Source organism: Quercus lobata, chromosome 9 (assembly GCF_001633185.2).
Source record: "Quercus lobata isolate SW786 chromosome 9, ValleyOak3.0 Primary Assembly, whole genome shotgun sequence".
Classification (NCBI taxonomy): Eukaryota; Viridiplantae; Streptophyta; class Magnoliopsida; order Fagales; family Fagaceae; genus Quercus; species Quercus lobata.
The window spans coordinates 45,648,641-45,675,960 of record NC_044912.1 but is presented as its reverse complement, the minus strand read 5'-3'; the positions used below and the strand labels follow the sequence as shown (position 1 = coordinate 45,675,960).

Below are 27,320 nucleotides of genomic sequence, written 5' to 3'. Positions count from 1 at the left end.
TCAGACAACCAGAACCAATGAGCTTTTCTTTGTATCTTCTCTGTCTCTGACTTTTCCTCAGGCAAGACGTCGTCTTTGAGGAACCTCATGATAGGGTCCATCCAGCTAGGGCCCACTTTGACTTCATGAACATGGACCATGCCTTTGACTACTTCATTCGCTCTGTCCTAGTGCTCGACGAGAATAATTCGAGGCAGCTCCCCTATCGAGGAGGTGGCAAGCGTGGCCAGCGAATCCGCATGAGTGTTTCCGCTTCTGAGGATATGCGACAAGCTGAAAGAGTTGAAGCCCGGCTATAAGCGTTTGACCCGGCTTAGGTACTCTTGCATCCTTGCATCTCTTGCCTCTAATTCTCCCTTTACCTGACCCACTACCAGTCTCGAGTCCGAGAACATCTCCACTACCTTTCCTCCCATTTTCTATACTATGGCAATTCCTTGTAGCAGGGCTTCATACTCGACTTCGTTGTTCGTGGCCGAGAACCCAAGTCTCAGGGACTTCTCTATGATGGCTTCCTCGGGAGATATTAGGACTAGCCCCACTCCAAATCCCCTTTGATTTGCTGCGCCATCAACATACACCTTCCAACATGAGGGTCCTGATGAAGAGATCACCCCAACCAATTTTCCATTCATGTTTTGTTCCTCTGCCACTGTTTCTGCTGGGGTTTAGCGAATTCGGCTACTAAGTTTGCCAGGACCTGGCCCTTTATGGAGGTCCGGGGCATGTATTTAATGTTAAAAGCTCCCAGAATTGTGCTCCATATGGCAATCCTTCCAGTGTAGTCAGCGGTTCGCAGTACAGACTTCAAGGGTAGTTGGGTTAGAGCAACCACTGTATGGGCCTGGAAATAATGGGGAAGCTTTCGCGTGGTCTGGACTATAGCCAGTATGGCTTTCTCCAGGGGTAGGTATTTGACCTCAACTTTATGCAATGACTTACTCACGTAATATACCAGCTTTTGGATGCCATTGTCGTCCCGTATTAGCACCAAGCTCACAGCATGGGGGGCTACAGCAATGTATGCGTACAGAACTTCATCGGCCTTGGGACTGGACATGATAGGTGGCCGGGATAGGCAATCTTTGAGTTGTTGGAAAGCCACCACACAGTCCTCAGACCACTTGAACCCCTTTCACTTGTTGATCAAGAGATAGAACGACCTACATCTACCCGCCGATCTGGAAATGAATTGATTGAGGGCTGCGATCATCCCAGTAAGCTTTTGGACCTCCTTTGCATTTTGTGGTGGTTTCAGGTCGTTTATGACCTTAATCTGGTCTGGGTTAACCTCGATTCCCCTATGGGTAACCATGTAGCCCAAAAACTTGCCTGACCCCACACCAAATGAGCACTTGGAAGCATTCAGGCGCAACTTATGTTTCCTTAAGACGCCAAAGGTGCTACCGAGGTCCCTTAAATGCTCGGACATTACTTTACTCTTCACCACCATGTCATCGACGTAGATTTCGATGTTCTTGCCCAGTTGTGGTTCGAACATTTTTGTCATCATCCTTTGATAAGTTGATCCCGCATTTTTCAGGCCAAACAGCATTACCTTGTAATGGTAATTTCTGATTAGTGTTACGAAGGCCATTTTCTCCTGATCCCCCAGGGCCAGTGGTATTTGGTGGTAGTCTTGAAAGGCGTCCAGGAAGCTCATTCGAGGATGGCCTGCTGTTGCGTCCACTAGCTGGTCTATCCGAGGCATTGGGAATGGGTCCTTAGGGCACGCATTATTTAGGTCTGTAAAGTCCACGCAGACCCACCATTTCCCACTTTTCTTCTTGACCACCACCGTGTTGGCCAGCCATTCGGGGTAAAAGACTTCTTTGATAGCCCCAGCACGCTTAAGCTTTGCCACTTCGTCTCTAATCGCGTCGGCATGCTCTTTTTACCAGCGACGGGGTGGTTGCTTCTTGGGAATGATGGTCGGGTTGACATTGAGGTGATGGCATATGAAGGCGGGGTCGATCTCAGGGGCGTCGCAGGCATCCCATGCAAATACGTCAATATTCCTTTTAAGAAACTCAATCAGCTTCTCTTTCTCCTAAAGAGGCAGCCGAGCCCCTACTCGGAAGAACTTCTCCGAGTCGTCATCAATGACCTTCGCATTTCGCCTCCCCAGCAGTTGCGTTAAGGGGCAAAATTGGGGTCTTTAGTTGCTATACGTTCTCTTTAGCGGAGGCCGAGGACTCCACGTCAAGCAGATGCGAGACGGCGGCTACCACACATTGCCTCGCTGTGGGTTGGCAACCACGAATTTCCAGGACTTGGTCTCCTGACGAGAATTTCACCTTCTGGTGCAACGAGGAAGCAACAGCCCATGGGGTATGGAGCTAGGGCCTACCGACAATGGCTGTATAGGGAGAGTAGGTGTCCACCACGATGAAGTTCACCTCCATTATTTCCGGGCCGATCTAGATGGGCAGCCTAATCATGCCCATTGGAATGACAAGCTTCTCGTCGAAGCTCATCAGAGGGGAGTTGTAGGGCATCAAGTCTTCCGGCTTTAACCCTAGCCCCTTGTATAAGTCGGGGTACATAACCTCAGCCACGCTACCGCCATCCACCATTACTCTTTTCACATCGTAGTCCCCAATTCGGAGGGTGATTAGAAGTGTATCGTTGTGGGGCTGGATGGTCTCGATCTTATCTTCCTCTGAAAAGCTCAAAATGGGGTGAAAGCTCATCTTGGCCCTCTTCGGCCCTGGTTGGGACTCCTCGGTAGGTAGTTGAGCCACCGATAACACTCATGCAGGGTGCATGCCTGTTCTCCCTGGCGTAGCCACGATTACGCTGATCGTTCCTATGGGTGAACTCAGAGCAGCATCCCTCTTGGCCTCCTGATGGCCTTGATGACCACTGGAATGATGCAGAAGGTGCTTCAACCTCCCTTCCCGCACTAGCTGGTCTAGGTGATTCTAGAGGTTCTTGTAATTCTCCGTAGTGTGGCCATGGTCTTAATGGTATTGGCAATAAAGGTTCTGATTGTGCTTCGAAGGTTCTCCCGCCATCTTATTCGGCCACTTAAAGTATGGCTCGTTCTTAATTTTCTCCAAAACCCGATGCACTGGTTCTCGGAATACGGCGTTGACAGTCTGTGCATTGGTTGTCCCGGGTTGCCCTACAAAGTCCCTCTTCAGGCGGTTGCTGCCATATCGGTTCGACCTGAAATCCCTCCTCTCTTGAGGGATAACCTTCTCTTTTCCTCTCCCCTGTAACTGGTCTTCCTCCACTTGCTTGTACTTGTCGATCCGATCCATCAGTTGACGTATACTGGTGGCGAGCTTGCCAGTCAGAGACTTTCGTAGGCCATGATCGGCTGGGAGGCTGTTTTTGAAAGTGATAATGGCGACATCGTCAAAGTTATCTTCCATTTCATTGTACGTCTCCCAATATCTGTCTGAGTAGGCCTTTAAGGTTTCTCCGTCATGTATGGATAATGACAGCAAAGCGCTCAAAGGCCGAAGGGCTCTGCGGTTCGTAATGAAGCGGGAGCCAAAAGCTTGGGTCAGCTGCCTATACGAGTCAATGGAGTTCGTCTTCAGACCATTAAACCACCTCATCGCCCCTGGTCCCAAACTGGACGGGAAGACCTTGCACATCAGAGCCTCGTTCCTAGAATGGACAGCCATCCTTTGGTTGAACTGGCTCACATGCTCCACCGGGTCTGTTCTACTATTGTAAAGGGCGAAGGTTGGCTGCTGGAATTGTCGAGGGAGTATGGCCCCTTCTATGTGGTGCGTGAAAGGCGACTTGGAGAGTTGATCCAATGCCTTGCTCATGGCGTTGTTTCCCAAGCCCTTAGGAGATGGGCTTCTGCGCCTACACCTTCGGTAGTATTCTTCTTTGTGGGAGAAGGTCTCGCTTGGTGGAGTCTTCGATTTTCGTCTATAGTCGTCGTCATTTTCATCTTCGGAGGGCGCGTCAAGTCTGGAACGAGATTGCCTTTGCTGTGCATGGTATAACTTTCTTTTCAAATCGTCTATCTCTCGCTGCATGGACTGCTTATCGTTCTGTTTCTGAGATATATGGCTCCTAACTTCCTCCTGCTGTAGGGCCCGATTGTTATTTCGTCTCTGAAGCACGTGGCTGTCCGCGTGAGAGTGGCTCCTGCTGGTTTGGGTGGTGTTTACGCTTCCCTCTCGAAACCGTCCGTTCTCTTTGTTTCGGTCGCGCTTGGGGTTGGGGGAGTTACCCTGTTGTTGGGATTTGGCTGGTTCGAGCTGATGGGAGCCTGCTTGATGAGGGCCTGACCCTACCATGCTGGATCGTTGTCCTTACTAACACACAAGTTCTTCCCATAGATGATGCCAATTGTAGGGTGTTGGTTTTGAGCACTCTTCCTATTGGATGAAATTTCTCAAGCCTAACTGGCCCAATACAATGAATTTTTAGAGAGTGGGTCTAAGAACTAGGTGTTAGTCTAAACCACAATCACTATACATAGTTGGGTGTGGGCGGACCAATGAGGAAATGGGTTCAAGTCTGAAATGTTGTCCCCAGGTGTTTCATCTGGAGAGCTTGATGTTCTTCTTCTTCTACTTATCAGTACTAGGTTCCCGTGGTTCTTCAAGACCATGCGGACTGCTGCAGTTTTCTCATTTTTCTCTCTTCCTGCCCCTTTTTCGCGACCTCCCATTCTTGGGGGGTCTTTCCCATTATATATTTATTTCTAGTCGATCTTGACCCTCCATCTGTTGATTGTGCAGGCCATTACTCGAGTGCTCGTCCCATTAGCCACCTTCCCAAACCCTCTGTGAGTTGCGGCAACCAAGACCATACTGTTCAGGAGTCCTTTCATCATTAATGCGGCTAGGACGTTAGTTGGGCGCATTAAATGCGGAGGTGACAACTTTTCCTTAAGCTGCTCCTACACCATTCCCCCGTACGCGTCCTACTATACTCGTCCTTTCTTTGGGGAACACTCTGGGAGGCTGCCTTTGATGGCGTACTGTTCTTCCCTACTGGAGTCTGGAATGCCGAGGATAGAATCGTCCTCGGCAACATCTCTAGACCATTTGGATTTTCATCGCATGTCCTCGGACATTTCTCTCCTCGGCGTGGGCCTTGGGCCCAGCATAAAGTGGGCCGGGGTCGCCAAGTTCTCTGGCCCCACATATTATATAATTAATAATTCTTTTTTTGGTTTCAAAAAAAAATTAATAATTTTTTTTTAAATAACCAATTCTTCCTATCCTATATGAAAGCCAATTAGTTCAAACAAACCCTAGTAAATTACTATTATTATTTAGTTATTAGTATTGTTTGCCTTTAAGGAGTTACATAGATACTAATTTTTGGATTTTTTAAATATATTTATATTTTATATTTTTATGCTCAATTTAATAATCATAGTAATAAAAAAAAAAATTGTCCAACCCATGGGTTCAATCTGACCCATGTGAGTTAGGTTGGGTTGGACTTATATGATGGATTGGGTTGGGTTGAAATTTTTTTAACCCACCATGGTGAGTTGGGTAAAAAAACTCCTTAATCCAACTCAACCCAACCCATGCACATCCCTACCTAAGGGAGTAATGAGATCTGTACGAAAAAAATTATTTTACCCACAAACACATAAATCTTATCACACCCCTAGATACTTCTATGATTGGAAAATGTAAAACTCTAAATTATGATTTATAGTGAATGAAAATTATTAACCTTTAGAAGAAGAAAAAATAGAAGAGTCTTTGTTGGGTACACACATTTGAGTAAAGTCTTACATTGAAGAATTAGTAGTTAATATAATATAGTTAAGTTCATGCTCATTGAGCTTAGGCCTTTTAGGTTAAGTGTGTTTCTATGTATTATATTAACTACTCAATGAATATCTTTGTAGCGTTTATCTCTACAACTAACCTCTAAGTCTAGTATTTTATAATCATCATCTATTTTTTGCAATTCTTTTAATGCAATAATCAATGATTTAGGTGATTGGAATACTATACTATAATTCAATATCAACCATTAGAAAAAAAATTTAGAAGAACACCTTAAAATTTTACATAAAGTAAAAATACAATAATGAAATTGTAACTATAAAACTAATTAAAAATTGCATGTGAAAATATTTATGGAATCTATTATGAATAAGTTGATGAATCGATGTAGAAACTTGAAATATTTACATCAAGGAAAATTGTAAAATAATAAACTATGTTAGTAACATAGAACAAATCATCTTATTAAAATTCTGCAGGCTATGGTGGAGAAGTTGGTGGAACAATGTTTTGTGTTCTCCTTTCTAATTGCTCTCCAACAACATTTGCCATGGACATATTTTCAAACTAACAAATGTGCTGTTTGTTTTTTTAAAAAAACTAACAAATGTGCTACTTGTTTCTCAAAAAAAAAAAAAAAAAACCAATGTGCTACTTTTGTGTTATTAATAAACAGTTTCATATATCAAGATTTATTAGGATATGTTTGTACAACTGCCTTTTTTTACTAAAAAAAATCCTACTATTTTGACTTTATGATGCAAATAAGATGAACCCCCTAAAAATCAAAACAACTTTTTTTTGCACACTGAAATCATGCTAAAATTTAGCTTGCCACTTATATTCGTGTAAACATTTTTTTTAACGCGATGGAGTTTTTATTTTATTTTTATCATCTGCTATGATGGAGCTTAACTCTAAAAATTTGTGAACAAAACATTTAGAACAGTTTCAAATAACATTTTTTTTCTCTTTATTAGAAAAACCAATTGAATTCAAAGCTAAAATGATTCTAAGATCCCATTAAAGATGGACATCAAAACTCATAATCTGTGAGAATAATATAGAAATGGATTAGCATGGAGTTCAAGTCTTTTATTTCTTTTTTGTTGAGATAAACACACTTTATTTCCCCCCCCCCCCCTCTTTTTTTGACTTTTCACTCCTCATTTCTTCATGCTTGTAAAAAATAGATTAGAATTAGGATAATAATTATCGGACTCTATCATGAAAGAGTCAAATGATTGTCATCCTCGTACTAAACAAAGAGCCTTGGAGCACGATGAAGTACGTGCGATGAGGCTAGTTGTCATTTATTGCATTTGGTTGGATCCTATGCGCGAAGTTGAATAATGTATATAGAATGCATCGGCATATGGACCGACCTTCATCTAATTGAGTTTTTCTAGGACCACACATTTAGCTACACACTTTGTCACAACTTCCATAAATGTCAATTTATGATTAGATTACACTACCCTAAGCCGTGACAAAGTGTGTTGTAAAGTGTATGTCCTTAGACTTTTTGTTTGTATCCAACTTGGCCTAAACTTGTCTACCATTTCGTTAGTAGAACCTTGTTCTTATTTTTTCAAGAATAGGAGAAGAAGCATTTAAACTCATGATCCATATTTTCAGCCATTGTTGCATATTTATGGTTTATCCCATAAAATGTCGAAATGTTCAAGATATATTCTTCTTTAACAAAATATCACCACACAAAATGACATTGACAACTAATATGAATTTATTGAAATCAAAGTACAAACTAACAGTTTGTAACTTTGAAATTGTTAAAAGAAATTAGTAACCAACCACTTAATTTGAAAAACTCCTAGCTAACCACGAATTCAACCAAATTTAATATAAAAAAAAATACAATGTAATTAATAAGTTTAAAGAATTGACAATTAACTATAATAACACGTAATAGTGAAAATATGCATTGCCCTTTTTGTGACTAGAAAGCATAAAAAGGTTAAGAATCTTTTAATTTGAAGGATCAAATTTAAAAGCTTTTTAGTTAGAATATTCCAAAACTTGTCTCCGTGCTCCTTAAATAAAAATTTGGGTTGCAAAGCTCTCTTCAATAAGGTTTCAATCAATATTGCAATGTTATTTTGTTGGGACCTAAAAACAATGAAAATTAAACTCAAAATTCAAAAAACTAACCAAAAACAAATGATAATTAAAATAAAACCATAATTTTGTGCAAGTAGCTTCTCAACTTCATGGTCAATGGAAGCCAAGTTTATAATACCGTAAAAGTTTACATGCAATCTTGAATAGAGGTGAGAATTTAGGATGAATATGAAAGTGGAAAAAGAGTTACCGTTATTTTTCAATCCAAAACCTAGCAAAGAGTGAGACTCTGCAAGAGAGAGAGGCAAAGAAAAAGAATAAACATGGTATATTAGGAGAAAAAAAACAAGAACTCAACCAATACATCTTTGAAGTTATTAACCCAAAAAAATTATGGAAGGAGGAAAAACCCATATATATTGCACAAAGGGAGCAATTTGAGAGAGCCTAGCTTTGTATTAATATATTTGTAAAGTTGAGAGAAATTAAATTCATCACCCTCCATAGAAGACCAATCATTGAACAATGTTTGGTTTGAAAGGCCTGCGTGCCTCTACTCAATGTTCATGAGATCAATAGAAGGAAATTAATGGTTGAAAGATTCAAATAGTTTTAAACTTGGGAAGTGGCTAGATAAGCTATTCCCAAACAGATTGAATTTGGCCATTTGTTTTTTTGTTTAATTTTTGGATAAAAATTGAACATAGGTGGAGAGATGATAATTGATAACTATATTTGGGCTTTTGTTTTTCCAATCACAAAATTACCTAGGGGTCTGATGAGTGTTATGTATTTGTGGGTGAAATAATTTTTTCATCACACCCTTAAGTATTTTTGTGATTGAAAACTGTAGTAATCTCAAATCATAATTAATGCAAATTATTACTCTCTCCGTCTCACTTTGTTTGTCCTGTTTGAAAAGTCAAACTTTTTAAGGGAACATCATTTATTATCTTGTCCATCTTTTAAAAATGTATTAGTTTCCAAAACTACCTTTAAATAAATTTATCAAAAAATTGAATTAGTAAATTAATAAGGGTATAATAGGAACATTAGTAAATTAATGACTTTTATTTTTAGAAATAGGACAATATTTTGGGACATCTCAAAATGAAATAGAGGACAAACAAAGTGGGACGGAGGGAGTAATTTTTACAAAAAAAAAAAAAAAAATAGAAGAGCCTTGAGCACACGTGCAGAGAGTATGGTTTTTTTGATTAAAAGGAGAAGAGAAAAGAATGATAGTTGTATGTGTGTTATTGGGATGTAAACTGCCTAAGCAAATGTGAGTTAGCGGGGGTGGTTAAAGTTTAGGGGTTTTATTTTAGATATTTATCTCCCATTAGTTGAAAACTTTTATATATAAGTTAGCGGGATGAGAATATTTTAGGCATCTAAAAGTAAGAGTCTAGATAAGAGAAACTCCTTTAAATAGTAGTATAGAAGTGTGTGTGTATATATATATATATATTTTTTTTTTTAGAATCCACATAAAATATGAAGTATTGTTTATATTTTATATATACGTGTGTATGAGTTTTTTTAATTTGTTTTTTGTTTTATATAAATAATAACTTCAGACTTCTTATTTAACAATAAGAGATTTTACATTTTTTTTCCCAGTTAAACTAATTAAAACTCACATAAAATATGTTATGTTGTGAATAATGTTGCCGTTGACCCACTCCAGACTTATTAGTATAAATTTCACCACTCTAGAACCCTATCGCCTCTCCCCTACGTGTGTGTGTGTGTTCGTTTCTTTATATATGTAATTTGATCTTTTGAAAAATGGTTTAAAATCACATAGCTTTGGTTCAATGTGAGGTATTTTTTTTTTTTAAAAAAGAAAAGAAAAGAAAAAGAAGAATATAAAGTTACCACTGAATGTGAGTTACCAAGTTGTTGTCAATGCTTGTCAAAAGTGACAAACAAATGTAAAAATTAAATAACAAAATGGTTAGCATGTGACATTACAGAGTAGAGGGTTAATATATAACTGCCACCTTATCACATTGCCTATGGTCATGAGTGAGGCTCGATTATACATGACTAGATAGGTCAGGGGCATATGAAGAATTTCATATTTCTTTAGAAAATTACATTATTCAAAATTTTATGGAGCTTAGATATAGCATCCCTACCTTGCAGGTTTGGCTTAACGGTTACACAAACCCTTTCTTATTCTATGCAAAAAACAAAGAAAAATATTATGTTCACAATATTTTCACAATTCTTTCACAACAAATTTTATGTGACATGTAGTTACTAGTGGGCAAAGAAGTAATTTCAGCGATAAATTCAAATTAAAAATCTGTAATAACCTGCCAATTAAATTTTGTTGTGAAAATGTTATGAATGTAGCACTTCTCAAAAGTAAATAATAAATGACGCAAACGAGAGAAACATGGTTTAGATAACATGCTTACCGTAAGTAAGTGGGAGTGTTGGCATTGGACTAGACATGTTGAGCTTGCCTTGATCTGAAGGAAGCCCATATGATTTGGGCAGCCTACACATTAAGATGAAAACCTTAAGCCTATGGTTGTATGCATGGGTTTTCGAAAACACAGAAAATTTTAGCCTCCCTATCAACCGACCACTTTATAGTTTGAAACCCTATTTGTGTGCTTTCTATTGTTCTAGGTTTCCATCAATGAAAAATCTTTGGGATTTGGTATGTGGACAATTGTGGGTGCTTGTTTTTTATGGTTTCTCTGCATTGGCAAGTCGTTAGAGCTTGTGAAGGTCATGCTAGTCCCTCTGGTTCGTTCATCATTTGTTGCATGTGCTAGGAAAAAAAAAGGCTTAGCTTTTGTGCGAAACAACAAGGAATGTGGCTTAACTTATTATACATAAATAATTAAAATTTTCAATAAAATCGAGAGCGTATAAAGAAAAAAAATAGCAAACTAACACTGTGTTTGGTTGCAAACGGAGGAAGAGAAATGAAAAGAAAAGATGAAGGAGAAATGTTTAGTATATGTTTGGAAGTAGGGAGGAGAAAGGGAAAAGAAAAAAAAAAAAATTTTGTCTGGCTTGCAAAAGCAGAGAAATGGAAAGAAGAAAATGTATTATTTACTTTAATACCCTCATTAATTGGAAAAGTGAGTAAAGGGCAAAATGGTAATTTTGAAAGAAATAAAAAGTAAAAAAAAAGCGGCTGCATTTTCCCATTTCATCTTTCTCTCCCTTTTGGGCAGGTTGGAAAAGGTGGGCCCGGAGGAATCTCATTACTCATATTCTTTTTTTATTTTTTATGAGAGGGATCTCATATTCTTTGTTTTCTTTTCTCTCTAGCCAACCAAACAGTAGAAATAGAATCCCTTCCCTTCCCTTCTCTTCCTGCCATTCCAAACACAGCGTAAACCAAACAGTCAAACACTTCCTTCCTAAGGTTTATAAGTCCATCTTCTATTTTTTTTTTTTTTTTTTTTTTTAACTTTAAAAATGAACTTTACTCAAAGTATGATCGAAATGATACTAACCTCAAGTTCATGAAACTTAAAAGTAAGTAGGATTTTGTTATTATTATTTTAAAATGAAACATTCCCTTAGGAAGATCATAGTGTGACAGGGCTTGAACATCCCTAGTTTAGGAGAGTGTTATTTTGTAAAATATAAAGTAAGGTTAGTACAATATGTATTTATTAATGTACAAAGGGTAAAACTTGAGAAAAATTAATTTAGGTATCATGTTTAAGGTTTTTTAATTAAATTTAATAGCGTGGTTACATTAACTTATCCTTAATATATAATGGAGTCCTTAGTCTCCATAGCAATATTCGTTAGCAATTAAGCATCACTATTACATTCTTAGGAACAACATGAAATGAACATTTTATAAAACACACATTAAGCTCATGTTCCGTTTTAAATACAACACCAATCTCGAGCACACTTAGCTTACTTTATTTATCAATTCAATCATATAGTTGAATTAAAAAACTCTAACAAACCCAAACAAAATAAACATGAGTAGGAGTTGATTAAAACTTGAGACCTTTATTCACAAAGAAAAAAGGGTGAGATCTAAAATAAGAAGATGGTATTATATTATCCTCGTTGTCTAGCGATTTTTCTTTTGTCATGAGATATATGAAATTCAAAGTTCAAAATTCTTGGCCAGTATTTTAGTTTACTCTCAATTCTCATGAGATTTATGAAATCTGGAACTCAAAACTCTTAGCCAAATATTTTAGTTTACTCGCAATTGAATAAAAAATAATTAAGGTCTTGTTCATCAAAAGAATAATAATTAAGGCCTCATAGAGCTTTGGACAACGTTGTTAGCCAAAAAAAAAAAAAAAAAAAAACCTAAGAAAAACAATGAGATCTATTAGAAGAAAGTGGTACTTATAATATCGTTGGTTTCTTTTTCTTCACTCTCTATCTCTCTCTCTCTTTCGCTCTCGTTCTGTCTAAGCTATTCTTCTCGCCACGCTCGAGTCTCGAGTTTTGACCCAAACCGCTACCCACACGCCTCTCTCTCTCTCATTCACTCACTCAGTCACTTGGCCGGCCGGCCGGCCGCCTCTTCCAGCAACCTCCGGCAATTCTTTTCCGGCCAGTCGCCGGAATATTCAACGAAGGGCCCCCCCAACTCTTATTGGCTCGGCATCCACTGGAAAAGTCACGGTAAATAATAATGATACTCAGAAAAAAAACAACAACTTTTGGTTTTAGTTCTTGATTTAAATACTTGGGTTATGACCAATTCTTGATTTTTGTGTATTAATATGCGAAACCCATGAAGATTTCATTTTGTTGAAGTTGGTTAGGCCCCCAAGTCCCCATTTTGATTTTTGAATTTTTATGGGTTTTGGGATATGTGCAAAAATCATGGAAATTTGAACCAGACTTGAAATGCCCTTTTCCTTTTTCTGGGTTTTCAGAGGAATTATGGGATTGAACTCTTTTTTTGGTGATAAATTTATGAAATTTGATAATGGAGAAATTGATTTTTTAGGTTTTTTTTTTCATGGGCTTGTGAGGATTTGGAAAATCTTAAACCTTGTTGGGGTTTATGGACCCTAATTTTAAAAAGAAGTTGTGTAGTGCATTAAATTACTTAGTCAAGTTGCAATTGGGGTGCATTAAAGTTTGATTTTACTAAATCAACTCTAGGGCTTTTAGTGCTGGAACTTTGATTTACTCAAGTTAGTGACTGGTCATGGAAAGGGCATCTGTGACCGAGTCTAAGTAGATTAATTGGGACTTTCTGTGCAAAAAACTGGCACTTGGGGCTGTTTAGTGTTTAGTGATGCATGTGGAATCTGGTTTCACACTGTTAGGGATTGATAAAGCTCGAGTGGGATTAGTTTGCAAAACTGATCTATGTTGTCCTTGGGATAGCTATGTAGTTGAGATATTATAGTTTTTGGCGGGCTTTAAGTGGAATTTGGGGACTGCCCTTTCCTATTTTAGGGTCTGCCTTGATCATTTGGAAGGCTTAGGCCGTGATTGTGGACATTGGACCCTATGTGAACTAGGGGGTTCAAGCTGTGACATCCGTTATTTGCTTCATGAATATCTTGGAAATATGATTTCTAGGGTTTACTTTTCTAGTGCTCTATTCTTGTTTTCAATTCCCATTTTGATAATTGTGCACTTTATTTTATTTTTTGATAGGTAATAAGAATATTATTAAACAAACTTTAACACTAACGAAAGCAAATACAAGGTGTTCATGATGGTGAACACAAGGAAATGCAACAAACAAACAAACAGCATCAAATGACAAGAAAAAACTTAAAGTGCACAACTAAGAGAAGAAATAAATTCCAAGATAGTAGAGCAATCCGAGAAGCCCCAACACTTAGACTAATCAAATAAGGTCTTTTGGCATAGGGCTTGTAATTGAACCAAAGATTTCTTAGTATCCTCAAAAGAGCGCCGATTTCTTTCCGTCCAAACAATCCACATCAAACAGCTAGGAACCATGTTCCATATGTCTGAATTAAATTTGCCCAGCCAATTGCTCCAACTATACACCAAGCTTTCCACAGAGCCTAGCATGACCCATTGGATCCCAAAAATCTGATACATGTAAACCCACAATGAGTGAGCTACAGGACAATGGAGGAGGAGATGATCCACAATTTCCTCATTACGATGGCACATACAACACCGATTCACCAAAATGCGCCCCCTAAGCATAAGATTATCCAATGTAAGGATCTGCCCATGAACCGCTGTCCACACAAAAAATGCCACCCTCTTAGGAATCATTGAGATTATCACTAGAAATGGAAAGCCAAATGAAAAGAGTTAGTGAATATTGGCTCACTACTGTATGTTTATGAAAATAGATTTGTGCTAGCGAACTCTTTTTGCTTGATCTTGGTGTTGGGGTGTTTTGGACTGTTCTTCCATCATAGAGTTCCTTTTTTCCCTTAGAATACTCTTTATTTTTGTCTTTCTGTGGTATGTTGCTGTTTTCCTTTTGTGTTCATCATCGTGAACACCTTGTACTTTTCTTTTTTCCTTTATCAATAATATCACTCTTATTACCTATCAAAAAACAATGTTGATGAAAATCTTGTGTTTTAAACACTCAATTAGAGTGAGTCAAAAGCCTTATCATTTTAAAATTTGGCTTTTATTTTTCGTCATTTCTTTTTAGTTTCCTTAAAATAAGTTGGAATTTAAACCTTAAGGAAAAATGCCCTTAAGGCACTAGATTCATAGTTGCCTGAGGTTCTAGGCAGCTATAGGGTGCTTGTGCAAGCTAAGAAATTCACCAATATCCGAAGTAGTTGATACGCATGAAAGTACATTAAAAATCAATATATGGAAATTTATACCACACACACTTTATGTTAGATCTCTCCCTCTACCCCATTCTCATTCGGAGGAGTAAGTGCTATTTGAGCCAAAATTCATCAACTTATAACTAGAATATAGTCTAGCGAACATTAACTAAATATGAACATATGAATCATTATTACCATTATTTGGAAGTTATAAGTACAATATAATCTAATGAACTTTAACTTACAATAGGTATAATTATGCCAATGAGCTCTAGTTCATATGACACCTCCTCTCTTTGTAAAAGTAAGGTGGAGGGTGAGGTAGTGGGTTAAAGACTCATTGGGTGCATGTGTCTAATTACTGACAAAAATAATAAATTAAGCATATTTATCATCCTTAACACCATTCTTTTCATTTTGCATTTTATTGAAATGAACTGGAAAAAAATGTATTCCCTGTGAATCGAATCAATTAAAAGAGAGATTCTTATGATTTGTAGGACACAGCTTTATTATTGAGACCCCTATGTGACACATAGAGAAGTACAACAATATCTTTCTTAAATTTTAAGTTTTGAGTGAGGGCTTACATTGTTATGGACAGGCTTAAATTATGTGGGTCTTATTATTAATTTTCCCTTTTTTTGGAAAGGAGATACTTGATTATCAGAACCCTGGTTTAGTATAAGTGGAGTGTGGGATTGCTTGAATTTTATGATTAAAGTACCTTTAACAACAGGTTATTTTAATGAGCTGCTTGCTAGCAGCCTAGCTCCTGTTGCCTGAACCATAGCACTCATTTCAGTCAGAAGGTCAGTGTGGAGTGCACCGTTAAAGTTATCTAGCACTCATTTCAGTCAGAAGGTCAGTGTGGAGTGCACCGTTAAAGTTATCCATCCTGTTGGCCTCGTCCAGGCACCTAGGCAAGTGCCAGCCTTGCTTTTAACTACATTGAACATATTTGTTGACAAAGTAGTAATTTGCAAACAGTGATGTCAATATTTAAAGTGTGGATGGGAGAATGGAGATTGAAAAAAGTCTTTTGATAGGCGATTTTTCTCTCTCCATATTGAAAGTTTGTGTAGTATGACTGGTGGACATCTAATAGTACTTAAAGTAATAGGTGACCGTGGACATGTACGTAGAGAATTCCATGTCTAACACATAAGAAAAGAAAAGTTTCGAGTTCCCTTATGATGGAAATAGAACATTTAATGTATATGCTTAGTTTCTGTTATAGTATTGTAGAGACTAGAGACCTATTCATGTTCTTTCTACAATTTTTAGAGTAGAGATTCTGTTGATTTTGATGGTTTTGGCAAACTGCAGTTGATAATGGTCCACTGCTTTGTGAAACATTGACACATGGATCCTGAAGGCAAGAATTTTGGAAGAGGTAAAGATTTATTATATATGTTTTCTTTGTTGTTTGTCTTAATCTGTTTTATTTCCTTGAAACACTTGTTTGACTGAATCTGGATTTGGCATCGTATTTGTTAATTTGGTCTTGTGTATAGGAAAACTCTGTATGTGGACATTGCAATATCTACACGTAGCAATTATTTTTCTGCTTATGACCTCTTATCTTGCATAGTGCACTCAGTTTTAGATGACCACCCTTCATTTAATTATTATAGGGTTACTCATAGAAGTCAACAATTATTAACAGAACTAAGCATGTTATTTCTTATGTGTTAACGTACTTATATAAAATATTCTTGTGTGTTAATGTAATATATCTTATTTCTCATTTTGTGTTGGTAATATGCATTTTGCATGTGCACTTGTGCTAACATATAAAGTATTTATTCATTGCAATTTGATTCACTTGGAAACTGTTTGACTTAACTAATTCTACAATTAACATTAATGAATGGTGAAGAAGGGCTATCTGCAATTTTGTTTAAACTTGATGTTAGATTATTTGTATAATTTTGAGCCTTTTCTTCTTTATGGGGTGTTGGCCTTCCTTACCCAAACACCCACCCAGACACAGATGCAGAATGGGTTTGCAGAACTAAAAATAGATGATAAAAGAAAGAAAGAAAGAAAACACTTGGCTTCACCACCTGAGGATACTTGTCATCACCACCAAGCTGTGGAGAAAACTCTAATACCAAGATTTTTATTCAAAATGTACTGCTCAAAACTATTTTTGGAGTCTCTTGTAAATAGGCTTTAAGGAGTACATCAAGCTGCAATTTCATCCCATAAAATCCTCAGTAACGCTAAAGCCCAAATTCAAAAAGCAAAAGTAAAAAAATCAAATATGAGATCAGGTATCTTCCTGTATCTGTCACAGAAGCATGCATATGCCACATATACACAGTTTAAAGAGGGTGAATAAGGAAGAAGAAAAAAAGAGAGAAATTTGTACATGATCCATGGATTTTATATATGGAGCATAATGGTGGAGCCAAGAGGGTTGAGGGGGGCAATTACCCCCTGGACCCACCAAAAATTCCTCTTTTATACTTTATTTTCTATATTTTTCATGCATTTTTTATATGCCTTTGAAAAAAAGAAGAAAATCTTTCATATTTTATTAATGTTTTTTAAGGTTCAAAAGTAAAAGAAGGATAGGGGAAAAAAAGAAGCAGCAGCAAAATATAGAAGCAAAATTTTTAACAGGAGAAAAAAAAATTACTATTATCTTTCAAAAGTGTCAAAGATCTTAAATTATTTATGTAATAATTTGTTATTTTTATGGGTTTTCTAACAATATAATACCGCTTAGTATTCACAAGTGGCATTTTACAAATTGGTCTTAAGTATTCTATATATAATGTGTGTGTTGTGTTAGTGTGCAATGTCTATCTATGTATGTCCATGGGTGTATGAAGATATATGTATGTTAGTTATAAATTTTGCCCACCCCTCTCCTTGCAAATCCTGGCTCCGCCAATGGTAGAGAGCCTTGTGACATCTTAGAACTGTCTTGGTGTGGTAATACATGCAAGACAAGGATTGGGCCAGGGATATTATCTTTTCCCCTAGAGGTAGGTTTGGAAACATTACACATGTGCCTTTGGTGGCATCATGCACGGAAAAGCTTGCCTATTTACATGTGTTTCTGCATCTGTGTATATTTGTGTCCATTAGGCAGGACTTCACAGGGTTTTGCACTTTTGCTTAATTGTTAAATTGTGAGATTTGCATAATACTTGGTTTGTTGGGATCTAGTATGGAGACAGTTTGTGTTGCTTGAACCTAATACCAACTATATGATTTTGTTTCTTGGGAACATGTTTATTCTCTCTCTCTCTCTCTCACACACACACACACACACACACACACACACACAACACACACACACAACACACACACACACACACACACACAAACACACACTTACAGATACATTAAAACATTATTCTATTGATTAACACAGTTATTTACCTGGCACAAAAAAAAAAAAAAAAGAAAGTAACTTCTAAGTAATTTATCTAATTAACTAAATTAAACTTTTTAAGGAAATGCATTGCACCTTCAGGTATTGGTTGACAAATGTTGCTGCAATTACCAATGGTTGAAAGTTATTAACTTTATGAATTATAAGATTTCAGTAAAAACCTGTTTTTTCTCTCTAAAAAAAGGGAAATATGCTTGCTATGTATAACATGAATAATTCTAGATAAGTTGATTCTTTAGTGCATTTTGCTTAAAGTACAGGAGGGTTGGAACAGAAGATACTGGATATAAAAATTTGGTGCTGCCTGGGTATCCTGTAAATAGTTGGGATGGTTCAGGACAGTGGGATTTTATTTTTTTTCTTTAATATGCAGGAAAAGTCTTATTGTGGTGTAAATTTGGATTATAAGATGGCTTAAACTAACTGGTCATGCTTTTCAGCTTCATATACCTTGCCTTTGGGCTCTGCTTTTTTCAACATCAAACATATTCCTAGCAGAAATTGTTTCATGATAAAATATTTCCAGCGAAATTGCATTATCTTCCTGTAATTGGTATCCTGAAAATAATTTTCTAGTTTTTCTTTGGGGTACCAAAAATCTGGAACTCTAGCTTAAATGGGACCTCATTCCCTTGTAAGAGCATTGTGGAAGGTGAGGTTATGGGTTTAATGGCCATTAGGTTCATGTGTAACTTACCATTACTTAAAAAAAAAACACAAGCCCACAAAAATTTGGTAGGTAGTGGTGGTTATGTTGGGTGGTGTGGGGGCTGGCAGTGTGGCATGGGTGGGGGGGGTGTTAGAGTGGGGAGGGGGCAGGTAATCATAAGCTATTTTTTATTTCTTTGGTTATAATTTTCTGTTGAATATGCAAAAATTTTCCTTTGACAATCAATTTCATTTGCATCAAACATAGGAAAATACAGGAAATAATTTCGTAAAATATTGCATTCTGAAACAAAGGCAATCTAATGCATGTATTTGCCTCATCTTTTGGGAACATTTGATTGATGTCAAATGATCCAATTCTGTTTTCAGTTACTTTTTGCCTTTTTGTTAAGTTTGTTGGCCTTTTTACTTTGCACCTTTTTTTTGGTTCTTTTCCCCCTCCTTTTGGATGACATGCTGTACTATTTGGGCTTTAGGACCAAGGGAACTGACTGGTGCTGTAGATCTCATAAATCACTACAAGTTGTTACCACACCATGATTTTTTCTGCAAGAGATCACTTCCTTTGTCAATTTCAGACACGCATTATCTTCACCATGTTGTGGGAGACACAGATATCAGAAAAGGAGAAGGGATGCAATTGGATCAGCTTATTCAGAACACATCTTATTCCAGAGATACTAATACACGGATACAACCATTTGATCTCGATATTCTGAAAGAAGCCTTTCAATTAAGGGAAACTGCTCCCGTTGATTTGCCCCTTGTAAGAAATCCATTGCCTTGAAATACTTTTGGTGCTTTAAGATAGTTTCTTATATTTGGATGAGAATCCCTGTCATGTGGTTGGTTCCCAGAGTTAATATGGTCCTGTAATGGGTTACATCTGTTTTTTAAATGCTGATCTTATCTCTTTTGCTGTCTTTAGGCAGAGAAGGGGATCCCTACCATTGCAGGGAAATCAAAAAGTGAGTCCAAGGACAAGAAGCATAAAAAGCACAAAGACAGAGATAAGGATAAGGATAAGGATAAGGATAAAGAGCATAAGAAGCGCAAGCACCGTCATAAGGACCGAAGTAAAGATAAAGATAAAGATAAGGATAAGGAGAAGAAGAAGGATAGAAGTGGGCATCATGATTCTAGTGCTGATCACTCAAAGAAACACCACGAAAAGGTTGGCTAAATCTCTCTTGTAACTATGTATTCTTGAACACTTGGGACGATTTGAGAAAAATGGGAATGCTGTGAAAATCTACTGGGTAAATATAGTCAACAAGTTTTTTTAAACTTTCAAATGGCCTTCTCTTTTTCAGCCTTTAAAGTTAAGCAATCAGCTATAGTTAGGTATAGACTGCTGTTTTCTGTCCAATTTAAGGTTAGATAACTAATGCTGGATTACTTATCAAAAAAAAAAAAACTAATGCTGGTGGCAACAAGCTCCTAAGAGTGGACTTTAATATCAAGATTAATCGAAATTAATTTTCTGGGTTCTACATAGAAGTTGAATTCAAGTTGTCAGTTAAAATGTAGTGTTCATGGCATTAGGTTAGAATACATGGTCTAGGGCACTAAGTTTGCTATTTTTTACCCTTGTGAGGGTACACCTGTAATTTGCATATCATTATCTGAATATAATAGAACTGGTGTTAGGGTTAATCAAATAAACCTAACACATGATTTTTCTCCAAAATTCAATACACTATAGTGGCATTGTTCACAGCAGTGCTGAAATTTGGTTTTTAATTATTTGTGAGTCCAAGTAGTAAGGATTTCTGTCTTTTATTTACATTTTGTTTAGTAATAATGTGTGGTCCAGATTAGTTTGTTTTAAGGTCTAGATTGAGAGTTGTTAGAATTATATGAGAGGCTCATATAGCTTTGTAATGAGACTCTTATTATCATTGTCATGTAACACAATTTTGACAGCTGGTCTTGAGTTTTAACTGAAAGTCTAGAAAACATGGGGCTTTCTTCATTAGGAGTGATTCCTAGGAACCTACTCATTTTATGCCAGTAATTATTTTCTTATTTCCACCCTATGTTTCTTATTTTCTAGCAGGTGTGACCAAATCTGTATGCCCTTAATTTCCAAACCAATTTCACCAATTCTTGAATCTTTTTGATAGCTAAGTCAAAAATATTATTCAAACACTAGACTAGAAAATGCATCATCCAGTACACAGGATATCTACTTGAGGGGCACCACAAATTAACAAAAATTACAACATTCAAGAATGTCAAGCATATTAGAGAATAAATGATCACTTAACAAAGTCATCCACTCATACAGGGAAAATGTAAGAAGATCATCGTAGGTGGTTCAATTCCTTCAAACTTCAGTTTATTTCGTTCTCATCAGATGGTTCGTGTTATGCATAAAGGGATCACTTTTCAAATACCACTGCTATGGTGCCTAGCAAACAACCCCTTCCAACATGTCAATCAACTACCATATTAGGCATAGCCCACTTCATCCCAAATAAGCAGAACACTAGGGACCATAATTCTCTGGCTATATCACAATGTAGATTAAATGGTCCATTGTCTCTCCATCCTTCTTACACATGCAATACCAGTCAGCAACAATTATGTTTCTAAAGAAATCGGTTAACAAAATCAACTCCCAATGTTGAAAGGCTCTAATAAAAGCAACATCCCACTGAAAGTTGCCTGCATTCCAACACAAGTAGTTCGCCAATCTGGAAATGCTTCCTAAAGAACCCTATCCCTCACACTACTTGTCTTGCCAAAACTGAACATTAGTACCACTACCAACCTTTTTCTTTTTTGATAAGTAGTACCACTATCAACCTTAAAACTGATGAATCTGGAAAGTTTGCCCCAACCCTTTCTAATATCCTTCCACAACATACACTGTAATGACCCCAGCCCACCCACGAGCACCAACCACCCCGCTCACAATTATATTTTTTCTCCATTATTTTCCTGCAAAGAGCATCCTTCTCTGTGGCAAAACTCCAAAGCCATTTACCCAATAAATATTGGTTGAAAGACACCAAATTCATCTTTAACAAGCCCTAACAGATTTTCTAAATCATAGAATCTTTGCTGATATCCTGCACGAATTGGTCTGGGTTCTGGTTATGACACCATGAGATAACTCATCAAACAAACTAGCAAAATCAATCATTGATAAATTACCTTGTGAAAACTATCCATCTTATCATAAAGTCTCTCCTGACGTCTGTCTTGAAACGGTTTTTCTCTTTAAAAACATCCTCAACTCTTACAATGCATCATTGTAGCCCGGGCTAAGATCTGGAATTCAAAAGGAGATGTCGACCATGCAATTTTCTGATCTCTAAGAAGGTATTGATACAGCTTTCATGTGGGAAAGAATCATAAGGGTTTTGAGATCTAAGTATCAAGTGAAGAAAGCTGCAGTTTGCAAGCCTAAACAGTGAGCAGGAAAAGCAGCAAAAGAACATAATCAACAAGTTGAAATGCCTAGGTGACTTTCTGATGAAATTTTAAATGGATGAAATTTTCAAAAAGGTAAAGCCCCTCAATTGATTGACAAAGATGAGTTTAGACATGAGAGCAAAGAAACAGAGGTCAAAAAGGCTGTTGGAGCAAAGGAAACTGATAGTTCAGCCACAGAATATTTCTTTCATGTCAAATACATCTCTAACAATATTCAAGAATTATAGAAGAGGATAAAGTTGAAGCAAAGGAAGACATTTTGTTCAGTAAGAGTTCAAGATCCAAGATCCAAGATCCTTCTTTCTTGTTGCTACGAGGAGTTGTCAAGAAGAATTAAAAGGGTGATAGATGGAAACAAGGAAAAAAAAAGAGTTGGGAAAGCCTATTTCAACAGTTCAACCTACACTACAGGCTAAGAATGTGTAATTTGCAATGTTGGTTCACGTTGTTGATTTTATAATTGCTGGAAATTTCAGTGCTACTATTAAAAAAAGGACGTTCTAGTGTCATCATGGTTTACACCAATAAAGAAAAGAAAGAAAATTTCAGCCCAAATTTTTTATCCTATGTCAGTGGTGTTGTTCAAGAAGTTTGGAACTCTATTACTTCAAAGCTCAAAAATCATTCTCTTTTTTGATAGGTAGTCATACTTTTATTGAAAAAAATTGAACATCATGTTCACGATGGTGAACACTCTGAACAAGAATCAAAGCTCAAAAATCAAGTTCAAGTTTTATCGAATCAGGGGAGAAAGTGGCATGAAGCTCCCAGAAGAGCAAACTTAAAAATTGAGTTTATCTGAAATTGTGGTCCGGATTCTACATAGGAGCCAAATTGAAATTACTGGCCAAAATTCTTTGTTCAAGGCACTGCTGAAATTTAGATTTTTATTATTTTTGGATCCAAGTAGTAAGAATTTTGGGGTCATATTTATATTTTATTTAGTAATAAAGTGTGATTTAGATTAGTTTGTTTTGAGGGTCTAAATTTGGAGTCATTAGAATTTTTTGGGAGGCATATATAAGCTTTACAATGGGATTCTTATTATCTTTAGACATATAATCAGAATTTTGATGGCTGGTCTTGAGTTTCTTTCAACCCCTACGAAGTGTGACACTTTCTTCACTAGTGTTGTTTTTAGGAATAAGCTGGTGTGATGCTAGTGGATATATATTTTTGCTTTCCACAATATGTTTCTGATTTTCCTGCATGTGTAACTAAATCTGTGAGCCCTTAATTCCTAAACCGATTTCACCATTTCCCAAGTCTTCTACAAAGGCTAATCCTAATCTTCTAATTCCTACCATCTTCCATTGACATTCAATATTAATAGCCCTATGGTTTGTGATAAATTTAAAAAATTTGCCTTGCTTTGTTTATTCATTGAAAAATTAATTTAAGGTTTCAGTGTTTTCCCATAATTGAGTCTATGTACTGGATTTTTTCTTAGAAAAGGAAGCATGATGGAGATGAAGACGTTAATGACATTCACCGACACAAAAAAAGTAAGGTAATATATATAAACAAGAAACGTTTGCAATTCGGATGATTTTGTTTTTGTTTTACTTTCAATCCTACTTCATTGTTTCTCCTATGAATTGAATAATTTTGGCCATTATTTGGCTATAATTAAGCTTTGTGTATTAACACTAATTTGTTGCAGCATAAAAGCTCAAAAATTGATGAAATGGGTGCGATAAAGGTAGCCGGCTGAAGGTGGCATAGAATAATTGTTCTCAATGGTTCTTGTTAGAGAGTTTGGGGGGTCTTTGGCTTAACGATGTCCAATTGTTTGAGGTAAAACACCATGACATAATATTTAATTTTAATTCTGATGAACACTTGCCCAGCAGCGTACTACACAATTATGATTCCTAATCTCCTTCACGGTATTCATGATGCACCTCAACTTTATGTTTCAGTAATGGTAATTAACCTTGTAATCAACCACACTATTCTCCTCCCCTTAGGCCTAAACGCATATACACAATCCCAGATTTCCAATAATCAAAGTTAGTTTGGATCGTTATCTGTTGCAGCCAGCTCTTTTCCCAGTTAGTCTATCCTTAATATCCAGCTTATCTGTTAAAACATAGCCTAGACGCAGAGAGTCAGAAGTGTTGTCAATCCCCGTTTGTTTAATAGCAAGCTAAATTTGCATTTATGAATAAAGCAAGAAGCTGTTGTTTCTTCATATTTTTCTGTGGCCTTGCATTACTCTCTCTTTCTGTGTGTTTTGGTTTTCTTCATTTGTGTTCAGATTAATTAGGTCTTAATGGTATTATTATTTTGGCAAAAATGCAAATTCCACTTCTATTAACTAGTTACTGTTAAGTGTCCAATTTTGAATTAATTTTTTTTATTTAATTTAAAAATTTTAAAAATAATAAAAACAATTTTTTGATAAGAAAAAAATGGGAAAAAAAGAGAGAAAAAGATCTGGGTGGCGTGGAAGAAGCAACAAGATTGGGAAAAGATTTTCTTGTTTTACTTACATAGAAAAGACCCAAGTGGAATTGAGAACCGGTTTTTTTGATATTTTGCTTATACCTATACCTATTTGTTTATCTGCCACAATGATGGAAATGAAATCCCTGAAATAAAAAATAACCCAAATTGGATCCTGGGGTTGGGTTAATGTTACAGGGGGCATGTTTTGTGCAAATGGGTATTCCCTTTTTAGAATTTACTCCAGTTTAATTGCTCATGGGTGCTCTTTGTATGAAAACAGCCTGGGCATCACCATGCTACAGTTTAATTGTTATCTTGCTTTTATTTTGGTTTTGGTTATGGGGTTGTACTTGGTTCCTGATCCTGTTGCTTGCCTAAATCTGTGTGTGTGTGTGTGTGTGTGTGTTTTTCCTATTCAAAAAATTATTTTTAATATTTTTTGGATTTTTTGAATAAAGAAACTATATAAAAATAAAATCAAAATTAGACACTTAACAACAACCACTTAACAGAAGTGGATGGGAGGCCGTAATTGATCAAATTTTCAACTTAAGAGGACTCGATTGAACAAAAGTAAAGTCAAATATCTGAAATGAATATTGGTCAAACTTAAAGAGTATAATATGCATTTTTTACTATTAATTTCTTATGTATTCTGCCTTTAGCAGCAACTGTAATCTGTAATCTTCTATACATGGTAGACCAAACCTAGAAATGTCTGTGTATACTACAGTCATTACTTACATTACATTTTTTTTTTTATACAGAACGGCTTGTGAACTGACTAAAGATTGTGAAGATAAATTAGCCTAGTGATCGCATCTGATGTAAGGTAAAAATTGCTAAAAATGAACTCTTTTGTATCATAACAGTGGTCTAATATTATTGGTAGTAATGTGCAAGACTCCTTACTTTTTTTTCTTCTCAGTTTCTGTGGCGCATTGGATTTCTCAGCGTGTATACATTATTATAATCTTTCTCCTGTTTAGAGTTTTTAAGCTGACATTAATGATAAGCTTAAATTAGAGTTTCCAGCTTTTGAGTTTTAGGAAGACTAGATTGGGAAGGGGATTGTGTACATATTCCCTCATCTGTTGTAGCAATGACTAGCATGTTTGATTATCCAAATTGATTGTAAGGGCTAGGGCTATGTCCTCACATTAATCCTCAATTCATTTAATTAATGTATTCTTTGTATATACAGTAAACTTAATGACTGGGTCATCGAGGGAATCATTATTGCTGTTGGTTGATATTTTGAGGCTCAGAATGATTCTTTTCTTTATTGTTTGTCAGTGATGGGGGCTTCTTAACATTTTTGCTTAATTAACATTCATGTCTGGGAGTAGCAATTAGCAAAACCAGGGATTCTACTGTGCAAATGGATGATTCGCAGTTATTTGCTATCAGCATTAATAAACCTGGATGATTCATAGTTACTTGAAATTGTCATTAATTAACCATTGGTCTTTGTTGCCAAAGTGAGATATCTCTCGTTTTTTTATAGGGAGTCTACATGATATGGAGATTTTAGTATATGTAAGCCAGTTGCCTATTTGTATATCTCCGTGCAGATACTCATTCACTTGTTCAAGATCAAGCTATTTTGGGTTTGTGGCTATGGAGGGAGAGGCGAGGATAGGAGAGTAGAGGAAAGGGGAAGGTAGTTGGAATTTACTAACTGTGGTGGATGAATTCTTGTGTAGGAGAAATCACGCGAGGGGGGATGATTGACGGTCCAAATTGCCTAATTTGAGTGTTACTGTAAGACAAAGAAAATATATTTTCGTGAGATAGGCCTGGTTGAAACCACTCTGATGGTTTAGTCAATGTTTAAAAATTTGAAAGAATGAGTAATAAAATTTTCGGAGTTTTTCCTACTACCTTTACCAGAGTATGAGATCCCTCCGTATAGCTGGGGACCTTGCCTTTTTCCTGTCTAAACTGTCCCATGGATTCAGGCTTTTAAGGGGATATGGTGCTTGTCACTTTGGGCCAATTGAAAAGGGTGACAGGCTCCACTACGTTTAATGCGATGGAGGTTGTTGGTGGCACGATAAATGCTGGTTAACGATTGTTAGATTAAGGGTGACACTTCTTTTGAGATGGTGGCTCCAGTTTGGCCTGGCAACTGGTGATTCACTGAGGCAATGCTTGCGGATGTAGTAATGCCTGGTCCGAACTTTCTCATTAGACTTTGGTAACAGAACTCCATACTCATGAAACTCATGACTGCAATGTCTGGTCCAAATCTGGTGTATTCTAACTAGCAAAATATAGGGTTATTGGTTAACAGCAATCAGCTCTCCTTGTCTGGTTAAATTGGAAGCTTTCCTTTTTCCTTTTGGCTCCTCTCCCCTAAAGTTCTCTGTAGTATTTTTTCTTTTTTTGCTTCTTAAATGGTAAGATGGTTAGCTCCTCCTGGTTTCCTGATAAACCAATTTTCGAAGTAATTTTGACTTGGCTATTGGTCCCATGTTTCCAAATGAGCTGATTTGATGCTGCTGAATGATTTAGCAGTGCCACAAAGCGGTTGTTTCATCTGTTTGAGGGTGAATCATGGAAAGTATGGTATAAAGTCTTTTGCAAATTACCCCCTCTTCTCCAACTGGGAAATGAAAGGGCAAGACCATACGTGAAGTCCAGGCTTCTGTACAACTAAACAAACAATTTACTTGATTGGTTCTGTTTGTTATGAGCCTATTGGGTATTAGCCGAAGCAACCCCAAACTTCATTTTTCCGTTGAGATGTCCCAGGCCTAGTTTATTCACTTTGAA

General features: G+C 36.7%; 1 protein-coding gene across 5 annotated transcripts; it reads left to right on the top strand.

Annotated features, from left to right (window-relative positions):
* The first annotated feature begins 12,144 nt into the window (after positions 1–12,144).
* LOC115959880 (mediator of RNA polymerase II transcription subunit 19a) lies at positions 12,145–26,371 on the top strand. 5 transcript variants are annotated; one of them, XM_031078523.1, is made up of 8 exons: positions 12,146–12,449; positions 15,306–15,489; positions 15,896–15,962; positions 19,124–19,413; positions 19,576–19,821; positions 23,542–23,601; positions 23,755–23,888; positions 25,310–25,823. In XM_031078523.1, the coding sequence occupies exons 3-7, from the start codon at positions 15,932–15,934 to the stop codon at positions 23,803–23,805; spliced, it is 678 nt and encodes a 225-aa protein (XP_030934383.1). In that variant the 5' UTR covers positions 12,146–12,449; positions 15,306–15,489; positions 15,896–15,931; the 3' UTR covers positions 23,806–23,888; positions 25,310–25,823. The 5 variants fall into 5 exon arrangements, with proteins under 5 accessions (XP_030934384.1, XP_030934383.1, XP_030934382.1 ...); XM_031078522.1 differs by lacking the exon at positions 15,306–15,489 and adding an exon at positions 26,117–26,371 and having other exon boundaries at positions 12,149–12,449; positions 25,310–25,374; XM_031078521.1 differs by lacking the exon at positions 15,306–15,489 and having other exon boundaries at positions 12,149–12,449; positions 25,310–25,374; positions 25,471–25,827.
* Positions 26,372–27,320: the final 949 nt, after the last annotated feature.

Bases quoted from the DNA above. Each gene is read 5' to 3' on its own strand.
- LOC115959880 (XM_031078522.1), top strand. From the start codon at position 15,932: ATGGATCCTGAAGGCAAGAATTTTGGAAGAG. The intron at 19,414-19,575 runs GTAAGAAATCCA...TGCTGTCTTTAG, and splicing joins CTCCCGTTGATTTGCCCCTT to GCAGAGAAGGGGATCCCTAC. The intron at 19,822-23,541 runs GTTGGCTAAATC...ATTTTTTCTTAG, and splicing joins CAAAGAAACACCACGAAAAG to AAAAGGAAGCATGATGGAGA.